Consider the following 12,773-nt stretch of genomic DNA (forward strand, 5'->3'; position numbering starts at 1 on the left):
TAAGCGATATCTCAACGGATTTACGGAATTATGAGCCGAAATTGGAAATGAAGCCGGAGATAACTCTCACGCAGCCAATAAGCATTTTTACTAATTTATTAGATGCCGTGGGAACGAGTGAGGCTGGAATTCTGGGTTGCCACTTGAGATTCCCACGCCCACACATGCCTGTGCCTAATTTGCCCAACATGGAACTCCGTCAAATCTCCTCCGATTGGGATGTTCTTGGTATCGTCAGAATCGTACAAATTAGCACTATTTTTAGATACTGAATCCGTATCGAGTTGTTGTGTGAATGGAAGTGGTTTTATGGTCGTGAAATTGGGTATCGGAGCCGGCTCTGTGCATGGGTGATTATCCCACCTACACCATGGAAGAGGTAGCAGTAACGGGGAGGGGTGATGGGCTTGTCCAGGCGGCGTCAGGTGGGCAGTGGAGTTGACAGGGTCAAAGCAGAGAAGGGAGAAGGTGTGGGGAGTGGTCACCTGACCGTGGGAATTGCCAGGTCGTGACACCTTGGTGCCTCTTCAATCCCCAGGCAGTCAAAGGTTAAGTTATACAGAACTTAGTGGGTGAGGAGAAGAGTGAAGGGACTTCACTCGACTCCAGGCCACACATATGTAAATACTGTCAGGGCATACATCCTGACCTAGCCCATACCTGCATCCACACCTGCACTACCCACACCTGCATCCACACCTGGCTGTTGCACTTCCCACACATGCCCTGTGCTGGACGCTCTGTGCAGCTGGATGCCCTGGGCCCCAGGTCTCAGGTCTCATGTGACTTCCAGATATCCCCAGAAGTTTTTGATCTATTGTGGCCACTGTGGGAAAATGAGAAGTTAACTTCCTTCTCATCCCTGACCCACAGTAGGCAAGTTGTATATACTTGCCTCTTGTTTATACACCATCTCTGACCCACAGTAGCATTGTGCCCTGGATAGGGCTGGCTACACTTGAGGCTGTGGACCATAGGGGAGGGTCATGGGGACCCAGGAGTTGTCCCCTGACAAATACATGGTTACAACAAGAAAATAATAAAGGAATAAAATAGTAGGAACCACCCATTCCTTACAGTTATGTTGTAGGTGGGCACAGCCAGTACTGCACAAACAAACCAAATATCACGATTTCCCCATCCCAGCACATCCCCACTTCACGAAACACATCATACACATCCTCATATACTATTACTACCCTTCCATGATTTTTTCCCTATTTTTCCAGACACATTTCCAGTCCCCACAGACCAAATTCCCATGCCCACTGTAGGGAATGGATGTGTGGTGCTTTATTCTTTGTTTATTCCTTTTATTCTTGTTGTATACAATGTAAAACAACTGTATTTACATATGTATGGCTTGGGCTTGGGTAAAGGGTTCTTCACTCTTTACCCTCAACCTGCTTGTCGAATCATAAGCTCAATACAGCCTAGATCTCGACAGCCAGAGGACTGAGGAGTCACTCAGGCTGGAACCCCAACTGACCTTACACCCACCCAGCTGCATGGCCACACTCAGATTGGATTTCACTTATCTCAGCAACCACTGCACCAATTTGGACAATATTGGTACCGTTGGAAACGCGCCATTTAGGAGTATTAGGATACGTGATTAGCGGGAGTTTGGTGATGGATAGGGTTGGATATTTTTGGTCAGATACCATTTATTGCTTTATTATTTCCTTGATTATTGTTTTCCCTTCCTTTTTCCAATATTATTTGTTGCCAATATGACCCACCTAAGCACATGGGACTCATTGGATATTTTCATCATTTTTTCCTGATCATTTCTCATATATACTGTACATGAGGATGTATCTACCTTTTCCTTTGGATTAGAAACTACTGAGTTTGCCCCTCCCAAGCTAGTAGGGAGTAGTATGACAAAGAATACAACTAAGAAGACCTCTGGATCAGTCCTTGCCTTAGTGTCACCCAGAGAGGTGGGGTGAGAGATTGATTGGAGTACATCATGCACCATAACACACCAGACCATTTTCACCAATTCCCATTACCCCTTTTTCCTGACCTGCTGGATACCAATCTGGTCCCCATCCTTTCCTGTTTGCCTGCTGGGTTAGATCCCTAGCCTGCTTACAACGTCAGGGCTTGCATGGTGGAGGGTTTTGTCTGGTATGTGGTAGTCATCCTCAATGTCTTCTATGCAGGTTCTTGTTAGACACTGGTCCGGGGTCGGCACCGAGGGTCGCCGTTGTGGGCCGCTATAGGCCGCGATGGCTGTGATGCTGCGAACAAGGCCCGGGGGTAGGGCATTTGGCCTCAGCAACTCTAAAGGGAGTGCTGTGCCCCCTAGCTGTCTCTTGGCCCTCATTTCGGACTCACTGGGGTTGCCTTGTTGGGGTCAGGACTTAGGGGTCGTGGTCACATCAATATTAGAGCTGAGGTACTATAATGTAGTATACAGGATATATATATGAAGATAGAATGAATAGAAGCGGACCCGGGCCGAAGGCCGAAGGGTCCGGAAGCAGATAGGAACAAAGAGCGGGGTTGGCTGCACAGCGGCCGGCAATGACCGAGGGTCAAAACAGATAAATAAATGAAGGGGTGTAGGGCCGCGATAGCGGCGATGGTATCGTAGCGGAGTAGGCGATGTCGCGGAGTCACGCTAGGTCGGTGCCAGAGGCGGACTCGGGGCAGGGAGGTCGGTGTGGCTGTGGGGGAGTCGGCCAAGTGTAGGGGAGCCTAGGGGCAAGTGGGGGAGTGAGCAGGGGGCCCTCAGGGAGGATAGGGCTGAGGTCGGGGCTCGCGCTCGTGCTTGCACAGCGGGAATAGGCTCGGGCAGCATCGGGATGGGCGGCTAACGGGCCGGGATGCATGGTCGTGACAGTTCTATAGGCCTGAATTATTGATGATTGACTAATAATGTATTCTATTGTTTTCCCAGATCCTGTACCTGAGTAGGCAACCTAAATGCATGTAACACAATCAGTAGTCTGACAATCCCCAGTTGATTACATACCTTTATATAGAGGTTCATCAACTTGACCAGCCAGTTGATTGCCCAAAATCCACCATCTTTTCCCAATGGATTACACAGCCAACACCTCATAATGGCCTCTTGAAGTGGCAGCAGGTATTGTTGTAGTTTGTGTCATATCCATACATGGCCATTGACTTCCACTACCTCCAAACACTCTGGACTACCTCCGCTCCTTCTTCACTAACCTCGGAGCTCCCATATTCCACAATCACCTCTGCTTCCCTCAATGGTCATCACCCCCTCTTTTCAATACTAGAAGGGCCGCTTACGCAGCCACGACCTTGCTTGTGGTCATCACAACATCATCAACTCCTCCCGCGTCGACAATATTCAGTGACTCTTCAGGCTTCAAAACTCGCAGGGATTCTGAAGGCTTAATCGGTGGCGTGATTGGTGGCGTCCTGGCTAGCACACAAGCAAGTAATCGCTCCAGCTTGACTCAAGAGACGTTATTTTCAGGTGCTCGTTCATTTGTGTCCAACATAGTCTTGATGATCTCTCCCTGTGGGTCAAGGGCCGAGGAAAGGATGGGTCGCCCTCTGAACGCCCGTTTCCTGCTTCTTTCTCACCCACTAAATGTCAACGCCATCAACACTAGGTTTTCAACTGTTGTGTGATACACTCTTATGTAAAAATTTCTCTCCACATTGCACCGCCTGCCAAAATGACAACGTTATTGTGCGCGTCTCTTCCCTGCAATTTGAATACAATCATGGCCTGTGCCCTTTGTTATTCTGCCACAGGTTCTAATTCGAGATAATGGTAGACGAGCCAATGGCAACTGTTGTGGACTGACAACAGGTACGTTAAGGATCCAGACACTCCGAAAAGAGTCGAAAAGGAAGAAGTGGCCAGAGATCGGGTGGATGTTGTCGATGGGAAATCGAAGACAGTGAAGCACCGACAGCTGCCTATGACAGGGGCATATGGTTTCACAGATTATCTCAAGGCTAAACAATCCGGCATGTCATCATCGATCTTGCACCTCCACCAACAGGAGGGCTGACACCATTCAACACTTATGTGGCGTTATCACGAAGCTCTGGCCGTGACACAATCCGACTTTTGCGAGCATTCAATGAGAGGCTCTTCAGACAACCAGCAAGTCCAATCTTGGAGGTAGAAGATGAAAGATTGGGGAAGGAGACGCGCACCGGATGGGAGAGGACTCAGATGGCACAGTGGCACAGTGGCACAGTGGACAACGATCGAAACCACATAATCACGACCTTGTGACCAAATGAATGGGACATGTAAAAGCACGTGAAGAGATCACGAGTCAGGATTCGTAGTAGCCAATGGGACGAGAGATCGGTGGGGTGGGAAAGTGAAGATTCCCACGAATTGTGGACCCGGAAAGTGACCTTGCAAGCAAGGTAATATTACCTATGCCTCCCTAAGTACGGAGCCCTGAAGGCTTCCAGACAGCTCCAATGTTATAAAAATGGGGCCTAATTGGCCCATTTCTATAGCGTCTGGGTGCAGGAGGGGGCCGTGACATTGAGAAGATGTTACAATTAATGTAACAGATGTTGTAACAGTGGGGTTTACAATAACATGGACATCGGGTGTTTTGGGTGATAGTAGTTGGTTAGGTTCTTAATATTTACATGTCACGTGATATTATACTGCATAGAGCCCATAAGAGGCTAAAAATGGGAAAATCCCATTTCCATAACATCCAACGTCCGCTAGTGCACTCCCACCTCCGCTGGGCAATTCACTTGCTTGCCCTGCAAGCCCACCTTTGGGCCTATCCCTCCTTTCCGTTTCTGGATTATCACCTACCATTCTGTTAACCCCATAATGGTAATATTCAATCAGCTAATGTTTACCTCCGTTAGCTCTGCTCTGCTCAGCCCTGCCATTTACGGGCCCGCCCTCGTAGTAACTATATATACTCAACTTGTACATAGGTTGCACCTCAGTAATAAAATCGACTAGAGTTGACCCCCTTTAGTTCTCATTGCCAGTCAGTAAGTTAGGGCATGGATGTGTAACTTGGCACAGCGCTCCTGGCATAAGTTGCTGAGGCCGAAGCCCTCCACCACGGAGACATTCCTTCATCTCGATCTGGTCTCTGACAATCTCGTACTTTGTCACCAAAGCACATGGAGGTTAAGATGGTTGATAGAAAAGACATGAATGTGAACCCATTGATTAGCATATGGTTAAGTACATCTTCTGCACGCTCTGCCAGTCCATTCATGGTGTGAAGGAACCAAGAGTGGTCTCAGAAAAGCTTCTCTACAACTCTAGTGGTCCCAGAAGTTGCCACGAGCATCACCACTGCCATTCTGCTACCCAGTCATCATAGCAGGTGATCGGGTTTAACTCTATTTCCAGCACATGTGACTTCAAACATTCAATACAAAGATGACTACTCCATTATGTAAAGGTGACTGTGACTTTCAATATAAACCCAACTTGAAATTGTGTGTGTGCAGTGCATGTCCACAGAGCTACGACTGGGGGTCGGCAAACCAGGTTAAAGCCTGGTGACACTTACATAAGCAATATTCGTCTCAATCCTGGCCACACCATCCTCACCCTCAAAACACATCATCCTTAGGTTGTAAACTATATTAGAATTAACTGAATAATGGTATTATGTAGACTAAAGATTATGTATATGGAAGGACAGGTAATTAGATGGACATTTTAATGATTGAGCCATGTTCGAGCTGAGCACCATCATTCTCCATCATTTTCCATCATCAGAGGGGCTGTAATTGCCATGCTATGGTGTTTTAGATTTCTAGCTGTTTGTCTTAGTACTCCTTTCCATCCCTCAATGTCCATACTCAGGTTGGTAAAGACCCCAAGTCTCATGTATCTATCTCATGAGAGTGAAGGCATTCTGGGAAGTTTTGTCCTGCAGTATTTGGGAGACTAAATACGAACAATTACCCCCTAATTATAAAGTTGATTGGACCAAAGCAACAGCGCATTTGAGGCTGGGTGAGGCCCACAACATTGTAAACCATGACACGTGATCCCTATTTGTGCCTATTTCAACATTTTCGGAAAGATGAGCTTCAAATGTACCTTCAATCCCCTTCTTTTTGCTCGAATTTTGGCATGCTTGTAGACATATCGTCTGTTTATATTTTGGCCTACCAAATTTTGGAAATTCTTCCTCAATCACAAGTTATTCATCATACAAAAAATCGCATTTTACCATATTGCTTTATAGTTCAATGATTGCTACATATGAACTCTTCAAACTTCGAAGGATTGCTATAATAGCATTGGACTACTTCTTCGCTTAGTTATTACATTGGTATAGCTATATATTATATGGAGCTTTGGCCTACTACATCCATTTTGGCTTCAGAGTCGCAGAATGTACCTTTCCTCTTTTCCAACTGGCTTCAAACTTTGCATGATTACTCTAGAGATATGAATGCAAATTTTGGCCTAGTGGATTTTTGACATTCTTCCTGATGCACGAGAAAAGCCCAAGACGATCCCGCACATTTTTTGATATTCCATAATCATCCATAAAAACCGCTTCAAATTGGGTTTCCATCCTGTGCAGGTATCTCAATATCATTATTGAGTAATAATTATGGCGATATTTAATACATGGTGTACTAGTCAAGAGGAATTGTTTTCGACAAGGAATGTGGGGGTCGGCAACAAGGTTGTGACCTTGTGACACTTACATAAGTGAAACTTGGCTCGATCGTGGCCGCGCTGTCCTCCCTCTCCCAAGACCTCATCTTTAGGTTGCAAACTATGTTAAAACTCGGGGAACAAGAACAAAATATTGATTGTCGGTTATCTACATGCAAAAATGACTGCATAAATGGGTCTTTGAGCCGTGTGTAATCAAGCACGATCACTCTCGATCTCCATCCAGCAGTTGCTGGAGCTGAGTACTTGCTGGCTATTCGTGTAAGCACTTTCTTCTGACCTTCAATATAAAGACGCCAGCCTTCGGTATTTCCTAATCATCAGGATGAAGGTACCGATGAGTGTCAAGTTGCTGTTTGGCCACTTTCTTGGATAGCCCGATGTAAGCCTACCCAAAGCAGCAAAAGATATTAGAAATGATAAGACTAAGTCGCGTAATCTCAGACTCTGACTAGAGATCTATGTATTATATGTACCTAAGTCGTGCAAGTCTGCGACGTGAGTAATACATGAGTTATAACATATAAAATAAAAGGTATTGTTCTCACCTCAGACTCTGACTAGAGATCTGAGGGAGAAAGTCCCAAAAAAAATTGCTCCCTTATATATGCGACATCACTGTGTGGCAACATCATCGCACAACGGAGTTTTGAGTTGGACAAAAGTGCCAAAGTGCCTCATAACACCCCAAAGCGTTCGCCACACGACACCCACCAATTCCTTGATGTAAATAATGTTGATATTCTAATAAGAGAACTAGATGTCAAAGTCAAGCGCGGGGTCGGTGAAACCCTGACACGTGATCCCTATTTGCGCCTATCGTGCATTTTGGGAAAGGTGAGTCCCAAATGTACCTTCAACCCCCTCCATTCTGCTCGAATTTTGGCATGCTGGTAGATGTGTTATGTGCCTAACATTTGGTCACTCAGATTTTTAAAATTCGGCTTAGTTCAAAAGATATTCCCTGTGCATGAGCATGTATTTTGTTGCATATCCCCATAGCTCTGTGATTACTGCATGTGACAGCCCCAAACTTCCGGGGAGTATCATAGCCACATTTGGATATTTTTACGTGCAGTCTTTACATGAGTATAGACATACATTGCACAGAGTTAGGGCTCATATCCATCTCAGCTTCAGAGCAGTGGAATGTACCTTTCCGCTACTTCAATTTGCTTCAAACTTGGCCTAATTGCTCTATGGGGGTGAATGCAGGTTTTGGTCAGTCAGATTTTCGAAAATCCCACTGATGCGTGAGAAAAGGTTGTGAATTTCCAACATACTGTAGTTATGTACAAACCCGCCTCAAAGTAAGTTCCCATACCACATATGCATTTTAATATTATTATCGGGCAATAATTATATAACACTTAGTAGAAGTTGTGTGGTTAAATGGAGTGGCTTTCGGGTGGGCGCAATGGCCATATTTTTAAATCACGTGCTACTTTTAATTTCTCGGACCTCTCCCTTCATTTGCCGACCCCCAAGGAATGAGGGCCATTTTTTGGCAAGCACGTGATCATTATATTATCTCAGACATCTCCCTTCGTTTGCCGACGAGTCTGGCTTAAACGCAGTGGATTCCATCGTGTAGAATTCAATTCACCTGAGCCTACTTTGGAACTGGAAGTCATGGACGACACCTCTTCTAACCCCCCTGATATACATGTACGATGGTTTCAAGTCGACGTCCCGGAGTTGCTGTCCATTGCTCCAATCACCTTAAACCCTAATCCAACGTGGAAGGCTCTCACGCGCGTTGAATCAGATGCTTGCGAATTGGCTTGGAGAAACCTGAAGGCTCAGGGTCCCGTGGATACACCAACCGTTGATACTGTGGATGACCTTATACCTTTGGGGAAGCCGTTTGATCCCCAAGAAGGTAAGGGTCACACTCAATTTATTCTTCACGGCGCTAACTCTTTGCTTTCCAGTTGCTGCGGTGGAGGCGGAAGATGTCACTCTGGGTGTCCCGGTCGGGAAGGAACAGCTGTTTGAAGTTGACGTACGCACCATGAAGGTACGAGACGGCGGACGATGTCATTAAACCCCTTACCTCTAATTCTCCATCGGTAAGCTTCGACCGATCTACTGGAGTACTGGTGGCCCCTCGATTGACGTAATGAGGGCTGTATGGATGTATACCGAGGTATGCTCCCTCCAACTTCCTTGAACAAAATCTCACTTCCGCAGAGCCGTCCCGTTGAAAGCGAACTCAGCGAGAAGATTGAGAATGCGTATATGTAAGGAGCTCGGCCTATTTCGCATTCTTTGTGATGGACTGTTTACACTTCGCGCTTGCAAGGTCCATCAAGCCATGGTTGGTGGGTTGCAATCTTCAATGTCACTCATTCATATATTTATCCACCCAAACAGCCGTTCTATCAAGACGAATTGCGCACGGCGCATGAATTAGGGCCAGAGGGCCGAGAGAAACTTCGGCATCCCATTGAAGGAACGGAGTACACTCTCGTTTTCAACAATGCTGGTTCAGCTCAGCTGATTTCGACGTATGATCATTAGCTATTATCTCATCTTCGATATTCATTACCCGCTTACGTAGATCGCACACAACACATGGGCTAGCATCAATGTTCTCAGGAACGAAGGATTTCGGACCAACAACTGTGTACCGAGGCTGTGACGAAGTGGCCATCCATGCCGTTCGGGATCCGCCAGTAAAAGATTCCAGCCTCGAGTCGTATAAAAATGGTCAAGTCCCACCCGAACATTGTCGTCAGGGTCCAATCATCACGAATGGCAAGAGAGCAGTTTCTAATAAGATGGAGGAAAATGTTCATGAAGTGACCGACTTGATCCTCATTGTCCATGGAATCGGCCAGGGTGTACGTCCATCCATTTTGGTGATCATTTGTTGATTCTGACGCCATGTACACCCAGTTGACAGCACAATACGAGTCATTCAATTTCGTATGTGCAGACCCTGTACACGTTTCCGGTCGTGATTGACCCACCATCCTCAGGTCTACGCAACAAATATGTTCCGAAACGTTGCACGGTATGTCTGGGAATACGTCATTACGGCGGGATCTCATCACCACTATCAAAAGGAAGCAATCAGTCTCACCCGCTTTAGCTTCTATCGTGAGGTCGAAGCGTGTTCAGTTCCTTCCAGTTCAGTGGCGTGCCAGTATGAAATACGATCTGGACAAGAAAGGGTCCAAAGATGGGCTGGATAATGAGTTTACACTATCTGAGATAACCCCGAAAGGAAGCATCCCGTATGTTCTCTTTGAAGCGCAACACGCAGAACATGGGCTCATAACCCTTTACGCAGCTTCATAAGAGAGCTTACAAATGGTGTTCTGACGGATATTCCATTATATATGAGCCATCATCGGGAACGTATGATTGAATCGGTTGGTGTTGCAACCCTTCATCAGTGTGCGCAAAAAGTACTGACGGACGCCCAGGTTTGTTACCAAGCGTTTGTCGTTTTGATACACCGTGCTTGGAAAGTGAACGACCTTCTGATTTCAGGAACCGAACATATCGTCTGTGGTGTGCTCGGAACCCTAATTTCGAGACACAGGGCAGGGTGGTAAGTTAATTGATCAACGAGGAACGTTTCCAAACAAATATTCTCCAGCATCTCGTTGCCCATTCCCTCGGTACGGCCCTCGTGGCGCACATCCTTTCAAATCAACCAACCATCGTTCCCCCGTTGTCCACTGTTCCGCCCAAGCAGGCCATGAGGGAGATGGAGCATTTTTTGTTCAATACAAGGTAAGGCACTTGTCCTAGAGTCTGAGCGCGTGCTTTTCCAAATGTTCCATTAGCACCGTGTTTAACCTTGGTAGTCCTCTGCCCGTTTTTCTCCGTATCCACGATGTGCGTCAGTTGCCACATGTGGTTGACTAGTTGTCATTGACCCACATCACTAGACTCAACTGATAGCACGGAAGGTAGTTCCTTATTTTTTATGGTGCTAATTTACTGGAAGGAACTGGTCTAATTATGTGCCTATATCTAGGGCCGTGAGCGAACAATGTCCTCCCCGAATGATGAAGCGGTGTGTTTATTTTAGGTGCCAGCTAGCTTTCGTAATTTATGAGGAACGTAGCTAGATCGGGTCGGATTCTTCGGGTGCCTTGCGACAGACTCAATTTACAACATCGTGCGTCGATCCTCGGCCTTGTGTTCTTTTTCGTATTTGAATGGTCTTATGACTTTCAGTTCAATCCCGCTGACCCTGTCGCGTAAGCATCCGGACAGCCGTTTCAAGACAGATTACTCACGAGCTATGCTTGTTTAGCTACCTCATGAACCCATGTGTTGATTCAGAGTGCGTCACCTTTCCCGTCACCCTCAATTGAACTGTTGATGCTTATCCCTCACATAGACGAGCGCGCGAACTGCCCCCTTCTTCGATACCCAATGTGAATGCGCCCGTGTTGGCCCCTTTGAGATCGAGGATGAGCAGACTGTTCGACTTCAGCGGGGGTAGTCGCCGGAAGTCGGCCGGTTCTCCATCGGGAGCATCCCCCTTGGAACGGTCGACAATGCATCAAGGGATGCAAGTCGGTATTGAGCTGCCAGATAGTGGATCGGAGGCAAAGGTTTTAGAAGGGGATAGAGCAGAGCGAAGGTAAGCGAATGAATGCACTTCACGGAACCGCTGGCCGACCATTCTCCAGATTTAAAGCATTGAATTCGCATGGAACGCTGGATTATTTTTTGCCAGGTGAAGGGAACTTGAGTGAATATGTTGGTAAGTCCAGGAGAGTGTTTTGTTGGGATTGTCCACTCATCAAGTTTGCTGCATAGATATGATCACGGTAAGTGGAGCGGTTTAGCCCCTTGTTTAGGGATCTCTGATGTTTGTGGGAAAGGCTCACTCATCGTACTGGAATGACCCAAGTCTTGCAGCTTTCATATTGTCTGAAATCTTTGTCAAGAAAGTTGACCTACTACGAACAGGAATTGGTGCAGATGAGCTTCCCTACAGCTCATATTAATTGGAATGTTTTGTGTTCACTCATTCTTGGACAGTTTGTATCACAACTGGTGCACATATGTGCGCCATCATCCCTCTTATAGATATTCCTCTTCCAACTTGGCTGGGCTAACCTGTATCTGCTATATTGATGTGAGGTCTCAGGGGGGTTGTAGGATTGCTTACTTGTTTGGGGACAGTAATGTTCCATTCCCCTGTTTGCCTCAGGCCTCAGATATTCCATCTAAATGATATGCTTTGATGAGCTGTATATTAATGGGGTAGAGGTAAAGGCTGGTCTGCCCTCTACCCCGAGGTTTATATACAATCTTATACATTCTTGGCACACATAAATAGAGAAGCATCTGTGATGCTATATTAGCATTGCAACATAACTATTAGACAACACAACATCAATTGATGTTGTGAGTGGAATATAGACATGGGCCAGGGCCTCACAGGGGTTGCTCAGCACTGTCATATCCTGGATCTTCCACCTCCCTCCACCCTAGTCCTAGATGACTCCTATAACCTCCACCAGCCCTCCCAATCTCTCTCTGCTGCCTCTGGTCAATGCCAACGATCCTAGGACTACCTCCTCCTTCGACTCTCTTCTGCCCTTCCTCCCATCTGCATCCGCATCACCTCCAGAACTCCTACATTGTTCTGGTAAGTTACTAGAGTACTGACAAGCTGTCGGGAACCTCAGGACATACCTCAACTCTCACTCCTCTTTCTGGACCTCCTACCTCCAGACCTCCCCTACAAGACCTCCACCTCCTCAGACCTCTTGTTCAAAGGATATGGACCTCAGTCACCTCCAGTCATGTACCTCCAGTACCTCCACTCCTACCTTACCTCCAGTCATGTTATTCCTTATTGTTTTATCATTTGATATTTTCTACAAGCCCAATATTCCAGACGTCTCCCCCTGTAGTTCCCCTGCTCATTCATAGATGGGCCCAGGCCTTACCATTCAGTTGGTTTCTAATTCTCCCACTCCACAAACTTCAGTCGTAACTCAGGCTTTTCGCCTATCCTATATTTGTCCTGTGGAGTCTTTCTATTTACTTCTCCTTCCCCTTGGTAACCCTTGGTTACCTTTGGATCCTTTTACCTCTGCTATATGTACATGTGTACCACTCTAGTAAATAGTTCCCCCCAGTTATA

At 46.4% G+C, this 12,773-nt stretch overlaps 1 protein-coding gene across 1 annotated transcript; it reads left to right on the top strand.

Annotated features, from left to right (window-relative positions):
- Positions 1-8,278: 8,278 nt before the first annotated feature.
- On the top strand, positions 8,279-11,947 carry EI90DRAFT_2976841 (DDHD domain-containing protein; the record flags this gene model as incomplete). Its single annotated transcript, XM_039055892.1, has 24 exons — positions 8,279-8,528; positions 8,602-8,666; positions 8,724-8,795; positions 8,840-8,889; positions 8,952-8,970; positions 9,023-9,156; positions 9,210-9,492; positions 9,548-9,577; positions 9,631-9,665; positions 9,718-9,888; positions 9,945-10,026; positions 10,081-10,094; positions 10,148-10,208; positions 10,257-10,393; positions 10,447-10,498; positions 10,552-10,572; positions 10,641-10,679; positions 10,731-10,784; positions 10,844-10,866; positions 10,923-10,952; positions 11,010-11,255; positions 11,305-11,378; positions 11,435-11,445; positions 11,500-11,947. 24 exons carry the CDS (start codon positions 8,279-8,281, stop codon positions 11,623-11,625), a joined length of 2,079 nt encoding a protein of 692 aa, XP_038911823.1. The 3' UTR covers positions 11,626-11,947.
- Between the last annotated feature and the right edge of the window lie 826 nt (positions 11,948-12,773).

Source organism: Cantharellus anzutake (assembly GCF_015039405.1).
Source record: "Cantharellus anzutake strain C23 chromosome Unknown EI90scaffold_58, whole genome shotgun sequence".
NCBI classification, from domain to species: Eukaryota; Fungi; Basidiomycota; class Agaricomycetes; order Cantharellales; family Hydnaceae; genus Cantharellus; species Cantharellus anzutake.